At 38.1% G+C, this 26,842-nt stretch overlaps 1 protein-coding gene and 1 long non-coding RNA gene across 4 annotated transcripts; one reads left to right on the top strand and one right to left on the bottom strand.

Annotated features, from left to right (window-relative positions):
- Positions 1-30: 30 nt before the first annotated feature.
- SERAC1 (serine active site containing 1) lies at positions 31-25,602 on the top strand. 3 transcript variants are annotated; one of them, XM_061471627.1, is made up of 17 exons: positions 31-72; positions 2,599-2,699; positions 4,014-4,050; positions 4,364-4,500; positions 4,816-4,905; positions 5,239-5,370; positions 9,247-9,368; positions 11,118-11,246; positions 12,628-12,741; positions 14,365-14,527; positions 16,215-16,365; positions 17,189-17,330; positions 18,051-18,151; positions 20,352-20,449; positions 20,993-21,175; positions 21,630-21,773; positions 23,669-25,602. In XM_061471627.1, exons 2-17 carry the CDS (start codon positions 2,600-2,602, stop codon positions 23,803-23,805), a joined length of 1,980 nt encoding a protein of 659 aa, XP_061327611.1. In that variant the 5' UTR covers positions 31-72; position 2,599; the 3' UTR covers positions 23,806-25,602. The 3 variants fall into 3 exon arrangements, with proteins under 3 accessions (XP_061327611.1, XP_061327609.1, XP_061327612.1); XM_061471625.1 differs by lacking the exons at positions 31-72; positions 2,599-2,699 and adding an exon at positions 3,020-3,363; XM_061471628.1 differs by lacking the exons at positions 31-72; positions 2,599-2,699 and adding an exon at positions 3,022-3,363 and having other exon boundaries at positions 4,347-4,500.
- Positions 168-3,364, bottom strand: LOC133278610 (uncharacterized). Its single transcript, XR_009746613.1, has 3 exons — positions 3,298-3,364; positions 2,611-2,711; positions 168-431 (listed from the first exon to the last, which is right to left on the bottom strand). It is a non-coding gene; the product is annotated as an uncharacterized LOC133278610 (long non-coding RNA).
- Positions 25,603-26,842: the final 1,240 nt, after the last annotated feature.

Genomic DNA, 26,842 nt, shown 5'->3' with positions numbered 1-26,842 from the left:
TGCAGCGTGCTGACGTCACGGGAGCGCGAGGGCGCCGCTGGTGGGCGCGGCGGGGAGAGGCAGAGGCGGAAGGTAGCGGCGGCGTTAGGCCGGTGGGCGGGGGGTCGGCCGCGGAGGCCGGAGGGAGCAGGGAGGGTGGCTGGAGGTGGGGAGGCAGGGTCCCGGGGTGGGACCCGAGTGGAATGTCAGTACCTCTGTCACTACCTGCCTCCTGTTTACTGCAGGAGGTTTACTTGCCTTCCTGGTTTAGTATTTATTACTGTTTTCACGACCTCGGACTCGAAGTCCTTTCTGGCTCCAGCAGCCCGCAGCGGCGAGCGCGCCTCCTCTGCCCCTCGGCCTGGGCCTGCCGAGCGGCTCTGTCTGCCGCTCCCGAGGTAACAGCGGTGCCTCGGGCCTCGCCTTCGTCGTGCGAGTGCAGAGGTGGGGACCTGTGGGTTTACCCCTCTGGAAAGAGGCACAGTTGTTACCACTTTGCTTCCTGGCTAGTAAGATGTGACGTTGCCCAAATCTTTATTATTTTTAATATGCCCTAGTTATGCAGTTGCAACTGCCCCACGCTGTGGTGGTTACAAGCTTTGGTACCGCACAGGCCCGTGTAGGAGTTTGTTGCTGGCTGCCTAGTTCAGGGGATTGTGGCACTTGCTGTTTATTGCGGCTACATGTTGTGGTTAGGTAGAAGAATAAATGTTAGTACTGTGGTTCTGTGCATAAAGATAGTAAAGCCATAGATTGGAGGCGGGGGAGATGTCTCCAGAGGGCTGGTTATTAATGCCTTGGAAGTGTTTCATAGTGTTACATATTCTCTTTAAGTGAATGACAATGCATAAATACAATACTGGAATAACAGAACCCAAAAAAGTGTTCTGCTGTGATTGTGGCAGTGCTGGGGTAGTCAGGGAATCGTGGAACGGTTTGTGTTGGAAAGGCCATTAAAGATCATCAAGTCAATGTAAACGCATTAATGCAGACAGTGGAGTTTTACTTACAAAATATGAATTTCACATTACTTCTGCAATCTATGCAAAACCAATTTTTGTGTATTTTGTGATTGTTAAAAATATTTAATTTTTTTTTCTGGATTTTGGCATAATTCTTGTACTAAAAATACTACACATTCTATCTACTAAGACTTGAGATTAAGTCTTCAGCAGATGTGATATGCAGAACTTGATTGTTGTTGTAGGTTGCCAAGCCAATTTGTTTATTTTCCTAGCTGAGGGAAGTTTTTCTCATTGAAATCAAATGTGAAGGCAGTAACTTTGGCTAGTATGTAAAATGGCAAATACACCTGAGTGGTAGAAAGAGGAATTGGTGCTTTTGCCTGGCCAAAATCACCTTGGTTTTCAGTGCTTGGCTAATAAAACTGTACTTTCTTTGAACCTCACTGTACAGAGGTTAACATACAGCCTTTATCATTGGTCTAAAGTGCACTGTGTCTTTATGGTGCTTCCTGAATAGTCCTACTTTTTCAAAGAGGCAAGGTAATATCTAGAATGTATAAGAAAGATGCAGTGTGCTTCTCTTAGCTCATCTTCCAACCTGTAAAATGGGGAAAATTCAATGCCTTACATCATATGTATGTCAGAAGACTAAACCATTTCTGAAGAACTCGGGTACTGCTTTCATGGAGATTTTTGCTGTCAAGGAGATTCATGCTTGCATGCAGTTCAGAACTTGGGTATTCTACAATACAGTAGGTGGTTTTGATGACTGGAAAAAAAATATAGCTTGATTTCAGCATTCAGTGAATACAGTCCAATTAGTCTGTCAGTAATCTGAGTCTTCATAATGATGGATTACTAAGGTCTTAATTTTAGAACAGGTTGTGTTCCTCATGGCCATGGCTAGGTTTCCATTCTTTTGCATGTGTAAGAATTTTTCTAGGACAAGAGTCCTTTATGTTTTACCTGTAAGCATGCCCTTTAGAGTTTCATGAGCCCATGGAGTCAGACATTTTAGAACCAATATTTATTTTTATTAACTGTAGAGTTTTCACATTCTCAAAGTGTTAGTTGGATTTGCCCTTTTAAAGGAAAAAATATGTAGTAGTAATTCTTTGATCCTTGTTAGTCAAAATAAAAGACTTTATTGCTAACAGAATCAGTTACATACTTTGAAAGCATAAAGTTCATTACTGAGTTGTATTAAAGTAGTATCATAATGAAGAATGTCTTGATGGACATATGACTGTATCTGGTATTTAAGGGAGAGTTACGAAGAAGTAAGAAAGGAAGCTGACAAGAAGGGAAGTTAATTAGAGATACATTCTAAAATCAAGACACTGTATCAGACACTGCTTTAAATTTTTATTGTAATTGAAATGAAGCCTAATAATTTAAGGAGTTCATAGACTTATTTAATTAGAGCACTTTATATAGAGTTAGATGACACAAATACGGTTTATTGTGACCTTTGCTGTAAATCATGACCTTTGCAATCATGACCTTTGTATTAAAAGGACAGGGAAAAAACTGCTACAGGTTTTCTGCTGTAATTCTCAAATCAATCATTGCTTTCTCTCTTTTTGTTTGTTTGTTGGTTTTTTTTTGGTGTTTGTTTTGTTTGTGTGTTTTGGTTTTTTTTTTCAACGCACAGAATGTCAGTGACTGCTTACTGTGTATTTTGCTATAGACAAATAGGAACTATAGGAACTCCTGGTCCAGCCACAAAAACACATCTACCCTGGCATGATATCAGTAAGTACAGTTCTATATGTATTGATCTGAGGTGTTAATAAAAAGGAAAAAGCTGTGTTGATATGAACCCATGCATAATTAACTGATACTAAAGATCTAAATCCATAAATACTTTGTGATCAGGGGTTTTTTTTGGCCTGAAGTGGGTGTCTGCCTCTGACGTTGCTTTGCGTAATGATATGTAAAATTGACTCTAGAAGATTATCTGGAATTAGAACTAAGATGAAGGTCCCCTCTCTAAATGCAATCTCCATTTTATATCTTATTTTTTTATAACTGTTAGAGCCATGAAAAGATTACATTCATAAACTATTAATAAGGTTGCAATAAAGTTTGTTCCTATTGTTTCTTTCTCCTTATTTAATGGTATTAATTCTGCAGTCTTTCCTACTTAGTGTCTGCTTTCTTCAGTGCCTTCTGTATAGGATGACAATTCTAATGACTCTAAGGGGGTTTTTTGAGCATTAAAAGATGGAATATTTATTTTTCTGCTCTACAGGAAGCATTGCAATTTTTTGCCTTTTCAACTTTCTCTGCCAGTTGTTTTTCAACATTTTCTGCCTCTTCTGTGCATGCAAAATTTTTACAGTTTCACAACCTGGTGGCAGTGGTTGTGAGGCAAATCTCCCAGTTCATGCTGAGGAAAAGAAATTATTCATGATAGGTGAGATGAGTTCCACTGGGTTTGCTGCTACTAGTAATAATGGGGTTTCTCTGTATTGAGATCCTATAATCCAGGCAAAATACTCAGATCTGACAGGAATTGATGGATTTAAAAGGGAAATTATTGCAAGTGGCATGTTTTTATTCAGCTGTTTGCTTTATATGTGAGATTCAGTGGAATTTTTTTTCAAAACCTATTTTCTTAAAGAGGCTCTGCAGCACTTTTCAAAGAACATACATGCTCCTGTATGGATTCATATAAATTGAAGAAATATCCACCATTGGGTAACTCCTTAAAATGTTCTGAATGAATGCTAGTTGCACAGGCAGAGAAAGTTTACTGTTTGTGCCTGCAGCTCAGCAATGAATATAATTAATTGATGGGTGGCAGTACTTAAAGTAAATAGTACTGGCAGAGTACATGTTTTATCGTCTTGCTTAGGAGAGCAGGAAATTCTGATCAGTTATTGTTTTTCCTATTTGTAAATTTATGTAACGATTCTCTGAAAGCCAGAGAGCAATGGAAAAGTTTAAAAAAGCTTACTCTTAGCGGCTGACATTCTTAGTGTGTGGTAATCAAATGCTAACTATATTTATATTGAGGTGATGGACACAACTTTGTTTGACATGTATTTTTTGTTTATTTTCAAGGAAAAATTGCAAAGGTAACTGGATCACTGATACTTGGGTAAGTTGTAACTGACAAGCATGCATGTAACTTATGAATTAAAATTTTAATTGTATTATGTGTATCTTTCAAAAAATGTAACAATGCTACAGGACCTTTAGACATAGTAGAATATAGCTTTGAAGCATATTTTCTGATAGTTATTACTTATTTTAATGTATTTTAGAGTCTTTACTTTGCTAAATTAAAGTAATATGTCAGCTATTACTAACTTGGTAAAATCTGCATGATAAATATCAGAGTGATTGTTAACATGTTTTTACCATAATATTTTTAAAATTAATGTTCATACACAGTTTTCTTTTATTTAAAGAGGCTTTGTATTCATTACGTATGAAGTCCTGTCCTTAAAGAAGTTACTGCGAATGGATACTCAAGCTCTACATCAGGAAAAACTTAAGTCCTATATATATGTACATACAGCTTCTCTAAATCAAAGTGAATATCAAGGTAAGATTTATAATTGGTTGGATTCTAAAAATAGCATATTAATGTTTCTGTAAGTCACCATTATATAAAGAAAATTGTATTACCTGAGATCTGTTGCAAAAATAGTGTTCTTCACAATGTCACCAAATTTATTTTAAACTGATGGCTGGGTTTTTAAGATAGTTCTATACATACAGTTCTCTGTATATTAGATACTTGTCGCTATGTGTGTCCATATGTGTATGTGTGTGTATATATTTTTTCATATATATATATAGAAAATAATGTGAGAAAACTGTCTTTCAGTCTTCTAGTAATCTAAAAATTCTCTTGTAGGAATCACGTACAAAGCCAGAAAAGAAATCCATAAAGCAGTGAGGAAAATTCTAGAAACAGAAGCTAAATTTTTCCGGAGACCTTTTAAAGGTAGGTATTGAAAGCGTGGCTTTTTATCTATGATCACTATTTTTGAATAGTGGAACATCAGTTATTTAGAAAGTAAAGTAATTTTTCTTACAAAATTACCTTTTTTTTTTTGTTGTTATTGAAATGGTGGTAATATTACTTACAATTTTCTATATTAATAGTAAATGAAAGTGATGTTTAAGAAGAGATTTGAGATTACTCGCTAATGATTAATATTCAGTTATTAAAAGAAACAGTTGTGGTGTGTTTTTTTTTTTTTCTTAACAAATAGAAATGTGACTGTTAAAATGCTCATTAATAATAACGTCTGCTTCATTTCTGTCCTGGTAAAAGAACAATTTAGTACATTTGATGGAGAAGATCATGAATGTGCCTTATGGCTTCTCTTAAAGAGAACTCAGTCAGAAGACAAAGAGGTCCGACTACAGGCTGTACAAGACCTGGCAAACAACAGTCACTGGCATGGTAACGTATACAGATACAGCCTAATTCATCCCAGAAACGGAAGTGTCTCAGCTGTTTCAGGTCTGCTGCCAACAAAAGCTGGGAGCTGCAAAAAGTGTAAATACTGTCTGAAATTTGGTCTAAAATATGTGGGGTTTATTTATATTTCAAGCAATCATTCTTTCCTTATACCCTGGTACAGAGTGTGTATCTGCAGTACAGGCCTCTCTCTGTTTCCCCACCAGACAATTGCACCCACTGTTGTGCACTGCTGTGATGTGGGAAGGCAGTTCATGTTCATTAATTCCTTGTTTTCAGCTGGGACTGCCAGCACGGTCACAAGTCCTGGCAGTGATTTTTATAAGGCTCTGTAAGAGTGACTTCAAGGCCATGGTTAAGTTAATAAAAGTTGATTAGTAGCTGATAGGTAGTAATAGCAAAGTAGCAATGAGAAAATAGAGGACTTATATGTGCAAGTATTATTTGTAAGCCATTTTCCATCTTAGTTGTTATTTAATAGTAATGAGCTCTCCCTGTTGCTCTAGCAGCAAATATCCTTGAAACCCCAAGTAAAGGGAGTGTTTGTGAATATGTTTGGCCTCTTCCCCCCCCTCCATCACTAGTCCACATAAGCTAGGTGTCACTAATCTTCACTCTCATTATTGTGGTAACTAGATCAGCTGAGGACCTTTCACTCTTGCAGTGCTTTATAGGATTTATCTTGTTTCAGGTTACCTCTTTAAAATTCTAATTAATTTCCTCAAGAAATTTGCATCAAAAAGCTGTGTTTGAAAACATTTGAAAGCTAGGATGTACCAAAACTGAAGCTTTGTATACTAATTTAGTATAACTGTCTCCTGTTTATGGGAGAATATCTGTTAGCAGGTGATCTCAGGTCTTAGTGCACAAGATGGCCAGTACTCAGGAATTTAGTTGCTTTTGCTGTACTTTTTTATAGTGCTCATTGCTGTAGTATTTGGGATTTTCAAAAACACCAATTATTCTTGCTAGCTACCTCATGAAAGAAAATTTTTTTAAGCTGGTAATTCCAGAATGGAGTCCAAGAAAGATTAAGACTGAAAGTATGTGCTAACTTTTCACAGCTAAGACCAAATTGTTCAGCATGTCTGTTAACATAAGTAGAGTATTTTGCTTGTCCAAAACACAGCTTTGGTGACTTCAGTTTGCAGCTGTAAATATTCTGCACCAAATTACAAAGTATGACTGATCTCTGACTGTGAAAATTATATTTTATATGGCTTGGCAGTTTTGTTCTAGAATTGTATAACAGTAACAAAGATAGAAAGAAATTTTATAGAAAGAAAATATTATTCCCATTTGAGGGTGGGTTTTTTCTTTTTCCCTTTCATTTTGCTACTCAGTGTCAGTATGTAATTTCACATTTTTCCAGCTATGAAGTAGGTAGGATTTGGAAAGGAACAGTCCACAAAAGGTGGAAGCAAGGACAGGCAGCCTGAGAAGAATACAGGGATATTGTCTGGGCAGCTAGGGACCAGTTAGGAAAGTTAAGGCCCAGTTAGAATTAAACTTGGCTAGGGATGTTAAGGGTAACAAGAAGGGATTCTATAGGTACGTAGAGAATAAAAGACAGACTATGGACAACATGAGCCCCCTCCGGAAGCTATCAGGAGAATTGACTACCCTGGATTTGGAGAAGGCTGAGGTTCTGAATGACTTCTTTGCCTCGGTCTTCACTGGCAAAGGCTCTGACCACACCACCCAAGTCTTGGAAGGCAGACGTAGGGACTGTGAGAATGAAGACCTTGCGCCCACTGTAGGAGAGGATCTGGTTTGAGACCATCTTAAAAATCTGAACATGCACAAGTCCATGGGACCTGATGAGATCCATCTGTGGGTCCTGAAGGAGCTGGAGAATGAAGTTGCTGTCCATCATATTGGAGAAATCATGGCAGTCAGGTGAAGTTCCCAAGGACTGGGAAAAGGGAAATATAACCCCATTTTCATGAAGGGGAGAATGGATGACCCGGGGAATTACAGACCAGTCAGTCTCACCTCTGTGCCTAGCAAAATCTTGGAGCAGATTCTCCTGGAAGGCATGCTAAGGCGCATGAAAATCAACAAGGTGCTTGGTGACAGCCAGCATGGCTTCACTAAGGGGAAATTCTGCCTGACCAATTTGGTGGCCTTCTATGATGGGGCTATGGAACTGATGGACAGGGGTAGAGCAGTTGATGTCATCTACCTGGACTTGTGCAAAGTGTTTGACACTGTCCCACACGACATCCTTGTCTCTAAATTGGAGCGACATCAATTTGATGGATGGACCACTTATCGGTGGATAAGGAACTGGCTGGATGGCTGCACACAAAGAGTTGTGGTCAATGACTCTATGTCCGGCTGGAGACCAGTAATGAGTGGTGTCCCTCAGGGATTGGTGTTGGGACCTGTCTTGTTTAACATCTTTGTTGGTGACATGGACAGTGGGATTGAGTGCGCCCTCAGCAAGTTTGCCGATGACACCAAGCTGTGTGGTTCAGTTGATACACTGGAGGGAAGGAATGCCATCCAGGGGGACCTTGACATGCTTGTGAGGTGGGCTGATGCCAGCCTCATGAAGTTTAACCATGCCAAGTGCAAGGTCCTGCACCTGGGTCGGAACAGTCCCAGGCACAGCTCCAGGTTGGGCAGAGAAGGGATTCAGAGCAGCCCTGCGGAGAAGGACTTGGGGGTGTTGGTCGATGAGAAAATGAACATGAGCTGGCTTCAGTGTGTGCTTGTAGCCCTGAAAGCCAGCCATGTGCTGGGCTGCATCAAAAGGAGCGTGACCAGCAGGCTGAAGGAGATGATCCTGCCCCTCTACTCTGCTCTCCTGAGACCTCACCTGGAGTATTGTATGCAGTTCTGGTGTCCTCAACATAAAAAGGACATGGAACTGTTGGAACAAGTCCAGAGGCGGGCCACGAGGATGATCAGGGGACTGGAGCAGCTCCCGTATGAAGACAGGCTGAGAAAGTTGGGGCTGTTCAGCCTGGAGAAGAGAAGGCTGCGTGGAGACGTCATAGCAGCCTTCCAGTATCTGAAGGGGTGTATAGGGATGCTGGGGAGGGACTCTTCACTAGGGACTGTAGTGACAGGACAAGGGGTAATGGGTTAAAACTGAAACAGGGGAAGTTTAGATTAAGTATAAGGAATAAGTTCTTTACTGTAAGGGTGGTGAGGCAGTGGAATGGGTTGCCCAGGGAGGTTGTGAATGCTGTTCAAGACCAGGTTGGACAGAGCCTTGGGTGCCATGGTTTAGTGTGAGGTGTCCCTGCCCATGGCAGGGGGGTTGGAACTAGATGACCTTAAGGTCCTTTCCAACCCTTAACTATTCTATGATTTTATGATTCTATGATTAGTTACTGTTTAAATCTGGTAGGGTTACTGAAAGTCTGTCTTGTATCTTCTGTAACAATTTTACTGAAACGTGTATTTTGTATCATTTAAAATTACATGTCTCTGTCTTTGCAGCATGTGGATTTAAGGCTGGTTTTTAATACTGTATGAAGAAAAAGGTATGCAGGGTGCCTTTCAAATTGTAACTGAAGCCCAGGTGTTAAGCTTGGGTTTGTAGTTCTTGTATTCCTTTCAAGGTGGCAATACTGAATGTTTGCTTTTGCTTGGGTTCATCTTCTATCTGAGAACCATTATCAGACTGGTCTCTAATGAACAGTTAGTGCCCAGGTGTATTTCAGCTCAGTATAGTGCTAGTCTAACATCTGCAATTTTTATCTTTAGGAATTTGTGATTACAAAATTGCAGAGAGGTTGCTCTTTTTTCAAGTGTATTTACAAAGTAGATCAGAAACTACATTTAAAACCAAATGAAATATTTAAGTATAGTTTTAACTGTATCACTCAAGTTCTTGTACTGCAGGTTATCAGTATGGTACAGTTGCCCAAACCTGTGATCAAAGGACTACTATAGGGTTGGCTCGATCCAAAGATATCAACCTTCGCTTTTTCCTGCCTCCGCCACCATTGCCAGAAATAAAGAATGTAAGTAAATGAAAAGCAGGTATTAGACGGCTTTTGCTTGCTTGGTTGGTTTTAGTGCTTTTGTTGTTGGTAACTGTAATGAAGTGAGTTCTTCTAAAGTAAGTAATAAAGTAGTAAAATTGAGACCAAAATACAAAACTTTATACAAAACATATATTGATACACCCCTGGGGTCATCCTAGATTGCCTTGTTGTAGTGGTTTAAACCCAGCCACGCAGCTCATTCACTCACTCCCCCACTTATTGCCCTCCCCCTGCTCCCAGAGGGATGGGGAGGAGAATCAAAAGAATGCAACTCCCATGGGTTGAGATAAGAACGGTTTAGTAACTAAGGTATAACACAAATCACTACTGCTACCAGCAATAAAAATAATGCTAAAGGAAATAATAAGGGAAGAGAATATAACACCTGACCACCTGCCGACCGATAACTTGTCCCCGTTCTCCCCCCCCCCCCCCCCCCGCCTCACCGAGCACCAACTGATACTTGATCCAACCCCGCAGTAAGCTAGCCCTTCCAGGTAACTCTCAGTTACATCCTGGGCATGACGTGCTGTGGTATGGAATACCTCTTTGATCAGTTTGGGTCAGGTGTCCTGTCTCTGCTTCCTCCCAGCTTCCCCTCCTACCCGGCAGAGCATGAGGCTCAGAAAGTCCTTGGTCAGTCTAAACATTTGAGCAGTAACTAAAAACATCGGTGTTATCAGCACCGTTCCCAGGCCAAAAGTCAAAAACACAGCGCTCCACCAGCTACCAAGAAGGAGAAAAAATGACTGCTACTGCTGAACCCAGGACACTTGTCGATATTGACAGACTTCTACATGTAGAGAGCTTTTCTGGAGGCTTTTGCATCCTCAGTGCCAGTGTAAGTTTCTGCTGTAGGCCCACTTCTATTGCCAGCTTTTGGTTACCAACAAATCTGTATTGGATAAATTTGGCCTTGGTTTTTTTTTTATGGTCATTAGTAAATATATATATATATATATATATATATATATATGGTGGTTTGAGCAATCGTCATCATATCAGCTTCTTCAGTAAACAGAATTGGCACATAAAGCATAATATCAAAGGTTTTTTGTAATGCTAATAGAATGAATGCTGGCAGAAGTCCCTGTCAGAAAATACCTGTAGATCTTAACTGATGAAACTCTGAAAACCAGCTTTGATTGGTAGAGATATTCTCAGCTTTTGCTTGCTTATCTTTGTAACATTACAGGATAGTGGATATGTACCTGTCAGTCCTGAAGTACTAGGTTGTACTAGTGTATGGTTGTATATATACTCTATTTTCCTGTCATCTACTGTGATTATTAAATGAACATCTATATGAATATTTTGAAGATAAAAGATTAAAAGAACTGTTGTCTGTATTTTCTATTAGTAATTTATGCCTCCATTTTAATGCAGCAGCACCAAAATTACTGTGTAGTTAAGGGTGAACTTTTAAGCTTCCTGTGCCAAGAAGAATGTTTTTTTTCTTTTTTGGACCTATATAGAATAAGGCCATCAAAGTATGAAGTTTAAGCTTGCTTTTCATCACTCAGATGGTGGCTTTAGAATTACCAGTTTCCAAAGTCTTTACAGGTGTAATATAAAACAAAAGTTGCAGAGCACTTAAGTGCAGGGTTTGTGGTTTGTGGCCTTATTAATATGGCTGATTTCATTATTTCAGGTATCTTTTTTTTCTCTGTGTTTTGCTTCATGCTTTGAACAGAACTAAAAGCTATTTGTGCTTATTTGTCGCAGGATTATACCATAGAAGATGAACTTCGCCTGTTGTTAGTATCTTTACCTCAGACTGATCTTGATCCATGTGTCCAGCACTTCACATCTCTTGCTTTACGTGAAAGTAGCCAGATTCTCGCTGCACAAAGGGTGAGTTCCCGCCTGCAGAATAGAACTAGTTGGGTTCTTTGTTCCTTCAGAGTTCAAAGATACAAACCTGTTTTCATATTTTTGAGTGTTGCAGGAGAAGGAGACTTTGTGACTGTACAACATAAATAAAATCTCTTCTACACACAGTCTGCCTGCTTGAAAGCTTGTTTATCTTTCCCAGCTGTACTGGTTGGTCTAGTGAAATATTATATATTTTCTTACAAGCCTTCCCATAAAGCAGATATTTCAGTATTTTGTCCAGAACATTTTCTTCCCTTGCAGTGCTCATTAAATGATTTTTCACGTTTCATCTTACCTGTTGTTTGGATATTCTTTCACTGCTGAGATGATTAAACCTCTTTTAAGCTTACTAGCAAACTGATAAATTGTTAGCACACCTTAAATAGTAAACTCTCTTATACCACATGGAAATGCCTCCCTGTAACAGGTCATTGTTGCCAAAACCAGAATTTAAATAGTCTAGCAGTCTGTTTGTACTTGGAAACTAGGAACTTTCTTCAACTCTGTCCAACAATTTCCTAAGTGGCTTTAGGAATGTCATTTAAAGTGCTGTTATTGCTTAAAAATAATAATTATAATCCCAGTGTAATCCACTATCGTATTTTGCATTTTATTTTTTTATTTAAAATTCATGACTGTTTAATCAGTGATAATTATTTTTTATAAGGCGCAGTCGTAAAAATTACTGTCATGTTTTAATAATGATGCCTGCCAGGCTTTGTTTAGAGATTTCAGAGTGCAATAACTATTTCCTATGATACAGTTATGTGTAATATTTTTGCATTATCACCCCTTATTGTTTTTATACTGAGTCCTCTTGTTTTAAAGAGAGTTCTGGTAAGACACCATACTTGGAGGCATTTTGATAATCATGATGTTCTAGAAAATTGTTTTTTATTGAGGTTATGCTGGTCTTCCTATTGCATGGTTGAGAAAGACTGGTCCTCAGAGACCTTGCTATGTGTTGAAGACCTTTTTTCCTCCTTTTCCTCCTCTTTATTGCAGCTATGCAAATCTAGATACAGTATGGATCTTGCTTTTTTTATGCTTGAGTAAATGATCTTGAAAGAAGACATTCATGAACAAAATGAAAATCATACATTTTGCCCCTTTAATTTATGTTTTGAAGCTAATAGACTATGGAGACTACTGACTGGAAATCTAGTTAATATTTTTAGTTTGAAATACTAGATATTGTGTACTGTTGTGTAATTTGTATGTTTTGAAAAGTGCATGCATGCTGTGTACTCATTGTAGAAATTTCTATGGACCATTACAAACTTAATGTTTTAGTTTAGAAATGCTGATTTTTTCGTAGCCATTTGGAATGTGGTATAATTTTTACTGATTCTCATTTCAGGGTGGTTTATGGTGTTTTGGAGGCAATGGCCTTCCATATTGTGAGACACTGAGTAAGATCCCTTCAGAGACAGTGGAACTCTTCTGCTTGCAAGCTTTAGTACAGCATTCTAAGGTAATTTGTCCTTTAAGCTATAACTGAAAAGCTAGACTTACAAACATTCTGTTCTAATGCTCTCATATATTGGGAAGGAGTTGCCATTTCCTTGTCTCCTATCCCTTACCCCTTCTGTAAGGATATTCAGACAATCAAGACTGGTGAGAATTGGAAGGCAGCATGACAGACTCATTTTTTTTGATGGGAAGTGAATGTAAGTTCTTTTGTTTCTAATTAGCCTGTATAAGTTCCACTGTGGTATACTTGTATGTACCTTTCAAAAAGTTAAGAGAGCTCTGACACAGAAAAGCAGGGGAGAATGCCTCAAGTCCAAAAGTCTTTTTCTGTTTAGGGCTACCTCCCACTGACACTCAGAGTCATTTGAGATAGACATTATGAGGCTCTGCAGCTTCTCAAGTAAGTGAGATATTGGTAATATGAAATTCTCAGTGCAAAGTATGTGTGGATTTGTCTAAGTTGGTGTACATTAATTCAGAAATCTTACAAGTGGTCTCTTAATGCTCTTAATCTAACTGTAGTGCCAGCTTTCTAGAAAGCAGAGTAGCTTCATGAATTCATTTTAATCAAGAGTCAGAATGAAATGCAAACCTTGGCTTTCAAAAAAAGACCTTCTTCCAGGGGTCATTGCTTTTGGCAGAACAATGCACAGCATGCACCTAATACAATGCATCTTTCCAGGGCCAGTCTGCTGTTTGCACATCTCTCACAGATAGAGAGTATGGAAGACTTCGTGTAGCAGTGATTCTTCTTGTTCCCTATTGGTGTACTCTTCTGTGTGTGCTTAATTGCTCAGAAGCCTGGAACACTGAGAAACAGCATTGAGAATGCCAAATTGTTATTGGTAGTAGGCATGGATAAAGAGCAGCTTGCCAGTATTCCTTGCTCATCTTCCGTATACATAGAAATTCTGACTCAGTATAGAACTTCTTATACTCCAGATTTTCAGTTTAAACAAGTTGTGACTGTACTAATTCCAAATGTGTGTGTGTCTGTTGAAAGCCACAGACTTGAGGACATCAGCATATAACTACGATGCATTTTCAAGCACTGTAAAGAACATGTTCAAGTCAGAAGCATTTGGCCAATATCAGTAGTTACCACAACAACTAATTAGTGTATATTCATCTGCTTGGACTAGAATTTGTTATTGCCCTTAAGATCAGTAATAGTAGCAACGCTGCATGGGATGTAGACATGTCTTTGACATACCATTCAAAGAGAAGGGATTATAATGATTCCATTTTACATGGTGAACAGGAAGAGAGGTAGCTAGGGTTGAGATAGTGCTCTAACAAATGGAGATAATTATCCTGTTCAGACTCTTAAACTTTTGTTGGAGTTTGATCACACCAAGTGGAGAGCTATCTCATCTCTCTCAAATGCGGAGGAGAGTAGAGTGATGATACTCAGCATCTTTCAGGTTGTTAATCCATAGAAATCATGTGTTTAGCATATTAAAATACTTTATTTTCAACTACAGCATAATACATTCTAGATTCATAAGAATTTCTACATTTTAAGGGCTCGGCATCATTCAGACTCCCTAATATGTGAATTAACGGCATCTCGACCTTTTGCAGAATGTCTGTTTACTGTCATTGTATTTACTGTATTTACTAGGTTTCTTCTCACTGTGATAAAATTGAAGCTAAAGGAGGCCTTCAGTTACTACAGAGGATATACCAGCTGCGTAAAGATTCAGCAAAAATACAAAGGAACATAATTCGCATTATTGGAAATATGGCTTTAGATGAACGTCTTCATGCTTCCATAGTACGTGCAGGTAAAAGGAAAGCAAGTGCAAGCAGTTTGAATGTCAGGTTTCTGTTCTAAAATTTTGGAGGTTTCAGTGCTTTTTTAAAATACAAAGGATGATGGTAGTGGTGTGGTTTTTTTATTTGTGAGGGTGGGGAGGTGGTGCTATTGTTTTTTTAGTACAGAAAGTATAGACAGCTTAGATGGTGTTGATCAAAAAGTCCTGTATGCTGTCTGGCCAACATATGTCAGTGCTGCAGAGGTGTGCTAAGTCTGATGGATGGTGATAGGTTGGACTTGATTGATGTTCAGTTTACATGACTGGCAAAGATCTGAGTTTTCTTCTCTTGCAGATAATTTTTCTTTTAATTGACTGTGTTTTAATCTTGTAAAGGAACAGAACAGCTTGTAGTCCATAGCTTTTGGAACAAAGTGAAACATACCTTTCCACCCTCTCTTGTTTCATGTTAGGCTAGGAACTTCTGCTAAGTTTTGCTCTGATGCCCCTTTTTAATGCCCCTAATTATCACAATTAAATTTTTGTACCAAATAAATAATTCCCAATGTTTTATTAGGAAATAAAAAATCAGAAAAACAGAAGATACCAATATGCTGTTGTATAAATCTGAGCTGTTGTCTGCCTCTTAAACACATTTTTAATCTGCTGTTGCAAAAAGGAGAAGTAGCAAAGGCACAGGGAAAGACCATGAGGGTGATAAAAAATTTGGAATGACTGTGGTATAAAGAACAAATAACTAGAATAGGACACTTAGTATGGAAAAAGTGACTGAAGGAGAATATGACCGAGATTTATAAAATCCTCACTAGCGCAGAGAATGCAAAGAGGGAATGGTCATCTGCTGTTTCTTGTCATGCAAGACCAAAGGTTCTACACACAGAAGCCAAGTTGGCTGTGGAAGCCTGAAAGAATATAATGGAGAATCAGCCCTATATACTTGTCATTTTATTGCTCTATTCCTTTATTGTTCTGCAACTTCCATTACTACTTACTTTTGGAGAAAGACAGCTAGACTACAAAGGCCTTGGGTCTGAGCTTTAGCACCTTTCTTGCTTTCTGATATGATGGCTGATAGGGTGACTGCTAAAACTGTATGTCTAGAGGAAGAGGTTGTAACAGAAAAGTCAGCAACTTCCTGGGGCAGAGCTCTCAGTATAAATGGGATTTTAGACAGTGAACCAGACTCCAGAGTTGAGCAGTTGTGTATTGCTGGTTAAGGGTTGATAAAACTACTCCTTTGTTGCTGGATGATGTGCAAGAAGCAAGAACCTCTAAGGCTCTTTTCCTTTGCAAAAGCTGTGACACAGTAAGAGAAAGAAAAGCAATGATGCTTTTCTTCTGTATTAGCTGTAATAAGGCATCTGAGGGCAGAAGGATTCTGAACCCTATTTTTGACTCTTCATCTCGGCTCTTATAAGAGAAATGCAAAAGCAGAGACCTTGCTAATTTTAATTGGACTAGCTTGGCAGTCTTTTATTGTATTTGGAGAACTGAAAAGAGATTATAGGTAGTGTTCTTAAGGAGAGCTTTCACAGGAGTCAACATTTATTCTGTTTAGAAATTTATTTTTGATGTTACCATTCTTAAATTTTGACATCTGTTTTCACAAGTATAGTTTGAAGTATGATGTTTCTGAATTCTTTTGTTTGGATGATGTTTCTATTAGTTAACCTGCCACTTTATTTTTTCAATGTAGGTTGGATTTCTGTACTTGCTGAAGTAATGAAATCCCCACATGTCATTCAGTCTTCTCATGCAGCCAGAGCTTTGGCTAATCTAGACAGAGATGCAGTGAAAGAAAAGTATCTAGATGGTGTTTATGTTTTACATCCACAATATCGCAGCAGGTAAAGTGGAAGGAGATAACTGTACATGTTGAGTTACTTGTACATGTTGTACTTTCAGTTGCTTGTTAAACTGTTCAGTTAAAAAACTTTGAAAGAGCTGACATCAGAGTGCTGCTGTACTGATGTCACCTGCTCCTCCTGTTCTTTGCTGGATTGAGAGGACTGAATCTAGATTCTCAAATAGGAGAACAACAGAAGTGGTTGGAGCAGTCCATGACTGTAAAAGTATTATTGTACTGCAGGAGAAATCTGAACAGAACACAAGATGAATTACTGCTTTTCATGCATTACAACCATGTAACCTTTGCGCTTGCTGTCTCGGGATAATTATTTTGCTGGCAGCAGCACATGTTGGCTTAAGATGCAGTAAATTTACAGCTGCAGCTTCTTTTAATAGTGATTGTATATCTGGGGCTGAAGCAGTCTCCAATGTGGTATGTCACATAGTAGCAACTATTCCCGGTGTTATTGGTGTTAGTTACAATAAGGATGTAATTTCATGATAAAGCTGGAACTACCAGGTTGCATTAAAAGTAGCTGGAGAGAATGTTGGTTTTCATTATAGAAAAATATGACTTGTGAGCTGGTATTTTCCGTACTTCTTTTTATATCTCTCTCTTCTGGGTGGATCCCTTTTTTTTGTCTGGTTCTGAGTATCCTCTTTGAAATATCATGAAATGTCATGAAATGTTTACCATAAGATGTCACATATAGTGCTGAAAATAGAATTTTGTCATCCCTTAGGTTAAAAGTTATGTGTAAATTTTACTTGCTAAAAGAATATGTACCGTGCAGCTCTTAGAAATTCCTTTTTCTGTGTCAGTCAGCCCATCAGAGCAGACATCCTTTTTGTTCATGGTCTTTTGGGAGCAGCATTTAAAACCTGGCGACAGCAAGATATTGACCGGCGTTTGGATAAAAAAGCTTCTGAAGGACAAGAGGAGTATAGTCAGTGCTGGCCAAAGGTAAAAGACAACAACATTCTCATTAATTTCTCATGAATGAGAGCTGTCCATAGGATCTAGAGTTACACTGTCTGCAGTTGTCTTTTTTGAATCAAATTACTTATAATGTGTTATACAAGTAGCACTTTTCAAGTTCCTGATATATTTTTGTTAGTAAGCTGAAATCTTGAGCAGGTTGTTCTTGCAATGGAAAATCCCTGCTGACTTTAAGCCTCCAACATCATTCTTCTGCTATGGAATGTTATTGCTGAGAAAAAAATATACATAAAATTAATTTTTAATTATAATTTCTTACATAGGTGTCTGAGTACCTCAGATTTTGCAGATTGCTACTTAAATATTTTTGATAAATAAGTAATTAGTGCTTCAAGCAACTCACATTGGTGTAATCACCAAAGTATCTCTGTAAACTGATCAGTGCTGTTGGTAATGTTAGTAATTTTTGTTTTACCCAGGAGAGGGAGCCAGGAGTGCACAAGTTAGTAATCTGTCTGCATCCTTTGCCTACTTTGTGGTTGGGGAACAGGGTAGAGCTCGGCAGTGTGGTGTGAAAGAGTAATAGTCTTAAGTGTAAGATATATTTAGGGATTAACTGAAGAGCAAATATCTTGCTTGATATTGTCCCCATAGTAACATCTTTGCTCCATTCTGCTAAATTGCCTACAAGAGTTTAAGTACTTCAATTATAAGCTGCTTTGGTTTTGCTTTTCTTCAATTTAGACATGGCTGGCTTCAGACTGTCCTGCCCTTAGAGTCATTTCTGTGGAATATGACACTGATTTGAGTGACTGGAAAGCAAAATGTCCTGTTGAAGCTCACAGGTAACATATGTAATGTCTGCAGTTTGGAAGTGAGGGAGACATGTAAAGCCGAACCTTGGGATCACCTAGTGTGAAACTAAATTTAATTTTTCCTGTTGGATTTGAAAATGATTTTGGAAAAACATTAGGTACAGTCATGATATGCTTGAGCTTTGTAGCCTTACAGGTAACTACTTGTGCCAACTTCCTAAATTCTTACAGTCTGTTCTTCATGTTTAAGGGAGACACTAGATAATGCTGTTAGTTGATGTAAATATAACATTAGTTTTATATCTTAAGGGGAATATTTCCTAAAATGCCCCACTAATGCTTCATAAGCCCAGCAAAAAAAATCCCTATGACTTTATCCTCATGATAAAATGAAGTGTATCATTTTCATAGAAGTTGGAAAATACCTTTAAGATCATTGAGTCCAGCTGTTAACCCAGCACAGACAAGTCTTCCAGTAAACCATCTCCTGAAGTACCACATCTACACATCTTTTAAATATCTCCAGGGATGGTAACTCAATCACTTCCCTGGGCAGCCTTTTCCAATGCTTGACAACAAGAAGGGCAACAAAAATAATGAAGAGTCTAGAGCACAAGCCTTAGGAGGAATGGCTGAGGGAACCGAGGTTATCTAGCCTGGTGAAAAGGAAGCTCAGGGGAAACCCTCTTGCTCTCTACAGATACCTGAAAGGAGGTTGTAATGAGGTGGGGGTCAGTCTCCCAAGTAACAAGTGGTAGGACAAGATGAAACAGCTTCATGTCATGCCAGGGAAGGTTTAGATTGGATATTAGGAAAAAAATCCCTCACTGAAAGGATTGTCAGGCATTGGAACACACTGCCCAGGGAAATGGTTGAGTCACCATCCCTGGAGATTTTTTCAAGATGTGGCACTTAGGGACATGGTTTAGTGATTGACTTGGCAGTGCTGAGTTTACAGTAGGACTTGGTAATCTTAAAGGTCTCTTTCAACCTAAATGAAAAAGTGAACATTTTTCCTGTGTCCATCTGGAATAACTTTCATGTAAGAAGACTTGAAAAAGGAATATATATCTATTTATTTTAAGATAATGTCTTTTTTATTACAAAGTGGGAAATTACATTACCTGCTGTTATTACACCTGCTATTTACAAGTCACCCACGCATAGTATTTGATTAATTTCTAATTGTATATGGTTAATTAAAAAAGAAATATATTTAAAGATATTAATATTTTTAACTATCAAGAACAAAGATGTAGAAGTAGAATCACAACCTTATGATTGCTCTAAATGCATGAGCTCTAACAGGCTCATTCACTGTCCTAAAAGTGAATTATGTCTCTCAGCTATCCTAAAACTTATTGTTCAGCTGAAAAGACACCTGAGTGGCTTTTTCATATGTGTTATAAAAGCAATTTCTAGTGAGAATGCTGAGAACCAGTAGAGATGAAGTGAATTACTTTGCACAGTGGTTGCCCCACTATCCTGATGATTTCATTATCAAAGGGTCTTCTATGTTCAATTCTTGTGGACACTGCAAAGAGTAACAGTGTTGCACTTTGAAGCTTGGATTGGGAATTGGCATTGCTTTTGTTTTGGTTGTACCACAGGTGCATTTTCAACCTCTAGCATGTAGCTTATACTTTTCAGAGCTCGGTCTCTTAATTTATAAAGTGGAGAATTATTGTGCTTTATACTATTCCAGCGCAAAATATGTGGAGATTATTGTCTGGAAAGTATAGCAGTATTTTTTCAAGTGTGTTTGGTGGTTGATCATGTACGTTGCTCCGCATTGTGAGTATTTTTTAGTTAGCAACATACATTTTTGCTAGACATTAGGTATATTCTTGTTTCTGTGAATAAAGTTCATTATGCATTAATGATGCTTTCATAAAATGAAAACATAGTTTTGTTACAATGTGTAAATGAAACTATGTAAGACATCATAAAAAGATCTTTTGAACTAAAGGAAATGAGAGATGAGTAAATTAAAAGAAAACTTTCTAGCAAGATCAGAAAATTGCATTTAGCTTAATTCCTGATGTCTTTGTGAAGCCAACCTTACAAAACTTTTTGGCATTTTTTAGTGTAGCAGCAATAATTAAGTAATTAATGTTTTGTGTACTTAATTCATTTTCATTAATGTGCAGCACTGCAAATTCCTTCTGTTTTAACATGGCCTTTTAACCTGTCATGCTTCATCATGCTTCTGTTTGTTTTTTCTTTGCAGGAAGTCTATTGCTTACAGGAGCAATGAGCTTCTTGACAAGCTCAGAGCTGCTGGAATTGGAGACAGACCTCTGGTGTGGGTATCACATAGCATGGGTGGTAAGCAGGTTGCCTGTTTGATACAAAGTATTTCTTTGCTGTTATGTTTCAGAATAAGCTGTTGAACAGATTCAGTCTGAAATGCCATTACTCGGAGTAGTTTATCAAAAAACATTTGCAAAAAATGGAAAATAGATTTCTTCTTTCTTAATGCATTGTATTCATCAGCATATGCATTTTGAAAGGATTTTTATTGCTGTTTGTTTTTACTGTGTTGATTTAAAAACATGAAATCAATGAGTTGAAATTCATGTAAATGGGAACCCAGAGGCAAAATTTTCTCCATGATCAGGCATATAGTGAGTGTCATTAGCAACACTTAAAGCAAACCATAAATGGCTTTGCATCATTCATTGATACTTCATTTTAATGCCTCCTCAGGTTTTGTTTGTGTTTTTTTTTGAACTTAATCTTACATATTTGACAAACTAAGGGCTAATCAGCTGAGGCAAGAATATGGTTAGTTGTTTCATGGATAATGTAGCATGATCATTATTTTCACAGTGGTTTAAATCCCTGCATTAATTCAGTTTCTCTTGCCAGGTCTTCTAGTCAAAAAGATGCTGGTGGATGCTTCCAAGAATCCAGAAATGGAGAAAATTGTAAAAAACACCAGAGGAATCATATTTTATAGCGTACCTCACCATGGTTCCCAGCTGGCTGAATATTCTATGAATGCCAGATATCTTCTCTTTCCGTCTGCAGAGGTTAAAGAACTCAGCAAGGGTATGCTTGCTTTGCTACCCTTTCCCAGCGGGGGTCTATGCTAATCCATCCAGGAAGCTTCTTTTTTTAATCATGCTGTCAGAAAAAGCTGGATAAAAAACACGTTTTAATGTTGTGGGTTGAGTGTTGAATTTTGAGTAACTTTCATTTGATTGCAGAGATGAGGGGGGAAAAAAGGGAGTCAGAACTGGTTTATAGTAGTATGAGCTGTTTAGCAATGTAGGAATTCAACATATGCTGGACTTCACACCCTTATCTTCTAAACAAATTCCATGCTAAGCACAAATAAAAAATTGCTATATGTGATAGCTGGGAAAAAAGGATTAAAAGCAAAATGCTACTTCTTTTTCTGGAGTACTGATTTTTCCAAAACATCTCTAGGAATGCAGTCTAGGCAAATGCTATAATCTTATGTTCAAGATAACGCTGCACAAATTATGTTGCTCTTTCTCAGATTCTCCTGCCCTTAAAGAGCTGAATGATGACTTCCTGTCTCTTGCCAAAGATAAGAAATTTTCAGTGCTGAGTTTTGCAGAAACCTTACCAACACACATAAGTAGTATGATAAAACTGCACATTGTGCCTCTGGAATCAGCAAGTAAGACAAATAGCCATTTAATTTATTTTATTTTGTCTATATTCATGTAAGCATCATTAATGAGGAAGCATTAGAAATGCTATGGTAGGAAGACCTGGGGGAAAAAAAAAAAAAGCATCTGTTATGCTGTGGTTTTTTTTTTTGTTTAAACTTTTGGCTCAATTTAAATTACAGTTTTCCTGCTAAGATCAGAGGCAGCTACATTTATATCTTAGAATAGCAATTGTTTGTTTTGATTTCTCTAACTGTGAGGACCACTTGTTGAAAAAACCCTGAGGTTACATTGTTATAGTCTGTTCTTTTGTAATTATGAGTAACTGTTGTTTATTCTTGTATAGATAGGCTGAATAGAGTTTTATAAGGTCCCATGAATTTCAGCTATTTCTTCCTTTAGAAAAAAAGAAAGAAAATTATCAAACTGCTAATGGAAAAAACTGTTTTTCAGTGTGAAGAATGCCATTATTTTCCGTATCTCAGGTATTCAATCAGTAGTTTTCCTCCTGAAGAGTTTTTCCTCCATCTTTTGCCTTTTGGAGAAGGGAAAACCAGGCAGTTCTTTCTCTTGCTTTGTTCATGGGTGTTCAACATGGAGAATTTATTTAAGTCTGGTATTTTCAGGTTTTCCCCAAGCAAAACCCTCTTCTGCACTGCCAGAGGTACCTGTAAGGCCTTGAACAGAAACCATGGCTTTGTTGGGTTTTAGATGAGGCTTTCCACCAGCTAAACCCACTAGGTTACATGCAAGTTTATTGCTTTTAAAAAGTGGGGACTATACATCCATGTTTTCCTGAGTCAATATTTAGCAGTATTTTTCCAGCATGTCTTCTAAGGAAGCAATTTTTTGTGAAAATGTTGTGATGCAATTTTATTGGCAAGGACTGAAAAACTGGGCTTTTTTTTTTTTTTAACAAAATAAAATGAAAAAGAGGTCTGGATATGTCCTGTGCACTTAAAACATTATAGCGTATTTCTCCTCTTCTGGCAATGACACACAATGCAGCACGTGAGCTCTCTTGAAAAGCCTGTGGAGGGCACAAGACAGTTCAGTGGCTCCCCACTCATTTTGTTCAAAACCCATGCTGACACGCAATACACTCAGTTTCTTACATGCATGCTTGCACATGTGAAGGCAAACCTTCATCCTGCTCTAGTGTTATTCTACATGGTTAAAGATAGAGTTCAAGCAAAATGAAAGATTTCTCAGGAGGTTGAGTGAATAGATAATAAACTGGAATGTGGCAGTCATGGCATCCTAACTGGAAAGTTCACTAGTAGGGATAGTGATAGTAATAGCGAAATCCCTAGTGTGCCCCAAAATCATTAGCTGAGAATGGAATACTTGTATTCTACAGTTAAGCAATCTAAGTTTTTCATTTCCCCTGAAATGTGTGTAGTGATTTGTGGCATGTTTCAGGTTCACTCTAGTTCCATATTTAATCTCCACATCCAAGTATTTTTATAAGGAATGTGGGCAATTACTGATGATCAGAATCTGCATACCCTAATTTTAAGCCCTATCCCTTTTCACATTAATGCTTAAACTTCAGTCAGGACTTTGCTGTCAGTCAGATGCTGGTAAATGAAGTTTTGATTCTTCAGAGTTGTCTGTATGGAGAAATGTACATTAGCGTATTCCCAATAAAGATAGTTGAACTCTGAGCTGGTGGTTTACCACTGTGGGTTTTGTAGCAGTGTATAGCTCTATCTGACTCTATAACAGTGTGTATTGATGCTTTTAGCACATTAAAAAATAACAAAGACAAAACAATTAAATTGAAGATAGGCAAAGTTGCTTTTGAAGGAGGAATTGCTAATGCAAGATGTGCTTTTCAGTCTAGGTAATCTTACTAACTTCTGTAATTTTTTTCTTCCTGTTTTTTTTTTTCCTCTCCCAGAGTTAGGAATTGGAGACCTTATTCCAGTGGATGTTAATCATCTAAATATTTGTAAGCCAAAGAAGAAGGATGCTTTCCTGTACCAACATACACTGAAGTTCATTCAAGATGTTTTAGCCCAAGAACTTGGAGATTGATGTTTTGCCATCCTTGGCTGCTTATTTTATTCCTCTATTTGGCGTAACACAGTAAGTTCTTCTCCTAACATTTGTTAGGGGATCTGCAGAACTACAAAGATGCTATGTCAATAGTATCTGCAGCTAAAATAATTTCAGCACATCTCTAACTTAGATACTTCTCCAACTTATTTCTAAAATATATTCAAAACAAATACAAACTGAAGTCCTGTAAACCTGGCAAAAAGAGAATGTGTGTTGGCTTAGAGTGACCATGATCTGTCAACAAAATGTGTGTAAATTCTCCAGCACTTAGTCTACAGGTATCCCTCTGGAGCAACACAGCTTAACTATGGAGAGTGCCCAGGGTATCTTCTTTATCAAGAACAAAAAAGGAGCTTTCTGGAGATGGGTGGTCTCATTAAGGTAACTCTACATCTGGGACTAAAATCTTACAGAGAGGATCAGAAACAGGTGATAATTTGTTGTATCAAAGGGGTGAAGCAGCATGTGGCTGCCTCAAAGATTTGGTTTACAGGCCATGTTAAGAGCCTGCAGAAGTGCATCCAAGTCAAGGAAAGTAGCGTTTTGGTCTAGTGGCCAAATTACAGGAGGTTTTGTATTTTGCCTTTTCATTTAATAGACCACTCAGATTTGTCAGCAAATATGGCTTCTGTTTTCTGTTAGAGATAGGTTGGTTGCATAGGCAACTACAGTTGTTTTAATCTGTTTGTACTAATGAACACAAAAGCAGTGTTCACCTTGTACATTTCTCTCTTAACCTTAGCGACTTGTGAGAGTGCTTTCTTTAGGACAGTGTGTATCTGATCAGACAGCATTTCTGTGCTTGTTCACATGGAAGATACAGAACAGAGGCTTAGTTCTTCTGCTTTACTCTTAGGACATATGGAGAAGATGGTACGTTCAAACCTCTGGCTCATGGTACTCATTTAGAAACTCCTTTTGCTGATTTAAAGAAGAGCATTGAAAAATGCTCAAGTGGAATAAGGCAAATGTAGGCCTTGACAAGAAAGCTAATGCTTAGAGTTTGGAGCTCAGGTAGAGAAAAGTAATGCAGGAATAAATTCAGGTGATCTTAAGTCCCACTGGAAATGTGGAAGATCCCAGATATTTTGGACTGTTGGGGCCCAAGTGTGTTAGCAGTGTAGATACAGAGAAAAGACAGCAGTGTTGTCTTACTTGAGTTTATATTAAGGCTACCTTAGCAGTACTGATTAAGTATTTTTTAGCAAAAAGAAAATATGGCAGCACTCAGTCACTTTTATAAAGTCTTAGTTTGCAGTGTAGTTAAAAGCAGCCTCATCTGCTTGTTGTCTCTTACTTCCACCCAATTCCCCAACCCTCTCTGAAAACAAACATAGGCTGTGATGAGGCTACTCTGTCGTAGCTGATCACTGGTTAAATAAGGCCTGTACTGATGACAGGCTTAAGATGTCTCTTAACATCACTCATGTGAAATAGATCTAATGTCACTGGCCTTAAAATTGCAGCTATGAAAGCTACCAAAGGTGGAATGGGCTTTGCAGTTCTGCACAGGCTTGGTGCAGGTGCCAGTGGCTGTTGCAGTCCTACCAGGTCGTGAGGCCACCTCAGCTCTTCCTACTTCAAGGCACTCCAGCCCAGGGGGACACTAGATCTGAAAATGCACCTCTGGAAGTTGAGCTTTGACCTGCTGGAGTTGCATAGTGAAAGTCAGAAGAGCAGTACAGAGAAGTAGAGCACCATGCTGGCAAGAAGAGCATGTTTTCCCCCTAACCAAGACGTAGGTAAGAACACTGCATGGAGGTATTTCAGATAGATAGAAAACGCAACAAAACTGTCAGAACTTCTAAAGAGGTTTATCCTTTTTACACTGTGGCTTGAATATATTATTTAAATATATTTACTGAGTGTAAATATATTAGAACACTTTGTATTCACAAAGTAGAGGGTATGTGGAATTCATTGTGAACAGACAAGACGTCTAATAACTGAATGCTGCGTGTCTAGTATGACAAATCTTGTATGGATTTTTAATAGACTTCTTATTTGGCTTACAGGGATTCACTTCAATAACGTTACATGTTCATCTCAGTAAATGCATCTCTGATTTGTTACTGTAACTATGGCAACTTTCTCCTTTTTTAACTGTATGTATAGATGTAACTTTTAAAACTAATATTTTAAGGGGAAGTTGGGGGTTGTTTTTTTTAATATAGTAATGAAGTGTGTTTTTAAAAATGTCCTAGATATGCCATAAAATAAATTAAAGTTGAATGACCTGCCAAATGAGTACTCCAGCTCATGTTCACTTTTGTTAAGGACCTGCTTTGTGTTTTAGTGACTGTCTCGTGCTGGGAGAATGCCATATGTACCCTTCATCTTTGGTAAGGGGTGTAGTACTGGGGGTGCAGTCGGTCATCAATGTTTTACCAAACTGAACAGTTTTTCAGTTGTGCTTTTGGATTTTGCAGTGGGGCTTCCTAAGCCACGTACTGACATTGGTTCGAGGGCCAGAAGAAGGTCTGTTGTGTAGCATTTGTATCTGCTTCCATTAGAAAATTATGCTTTTGTGCTTCTCTGGTGCCACATTAATTCAGAATATTGCTGTTATGTCAGTTCTTAGGTCTGAAATTATGTCCTTAATCCCTCCTAGCTGAGGATCCAACTTGCAGGTGTGGCTGTGGCTGACAGGTACATGTGAGTTGTCTGCAAAGATGTTCTCTTCTCTGTGTTGTGGCATCCAGGACTAAAATAGTAAGACAAGCAGGAAGGGCTAATAGTTCATTAATCTTGCACTTGTGGTCCAGCACTCTTGTATAACTGTATTGGTATTTCTAGTAGCAACAGTCATCAAGTTTTTAATTCCTGTAATTACAGTAGTGTAAATTGGCTTTCACTCTGATTTATGCTCGTAGTGCCAGGCAGCAGCTCGAGACAAGATCTTTTTCCATCTGGTGAAAATGGCAATTCTGGACAAAAAGGAAAAAGCAAAAATGTCGTTTTGTCAGAGTGGAAATTCTAAATAATATTTTGGGGTTGGTTCTCTTTGTTGGTT

This window comes from Pezoporus flaviventris, unplaced genomic scaffold, assembly GCF_033815535.1.
Source record: "Pezoporus flaviventris isolate CSIRO_AGI_PZ_B2104156 unplaced genomic scaffold, CSIRO_AGI_Pfla_v1 ptg000066l, whole genome shotgun sequence".
Lineage (NCBI taxonomy): Eukaryota > Metazoa > Chordata > Aves > Psittaciformes > Psittacidae > Pezoporus > Pezoporus flaviventris.
Note: the sequence above shows the minus strand (reverse complement) of the source record. Positions and strands in the feature narration are given on the sequence as shown.

Excerpts from the sequence above, each read along its gene's own strand:
- SERAC1 (XM_061471625.1), top strand. The coding sequence starts at position 3,171 with ATGGAATATTTATTTTTCTGCTCTACAGGAAGCATTGCAATTTTTTGC. Across the intron at positions 17,331-18,050 it reads ATAGTCAGTGCTGGCCAAAG|ACATGGCTGGCTTCAGACTG; the intron begins GTAAAAGACAAC and ends TCTTCAATTTAG. Across the intron at positions 21,774-23,668 it reads TGTGCCTCTGGAATCAGCAA|AGTTAGGAATTGGAGACCTT; the intron begins GTAAGACAAATA and ends TTCCTCTCCCAG.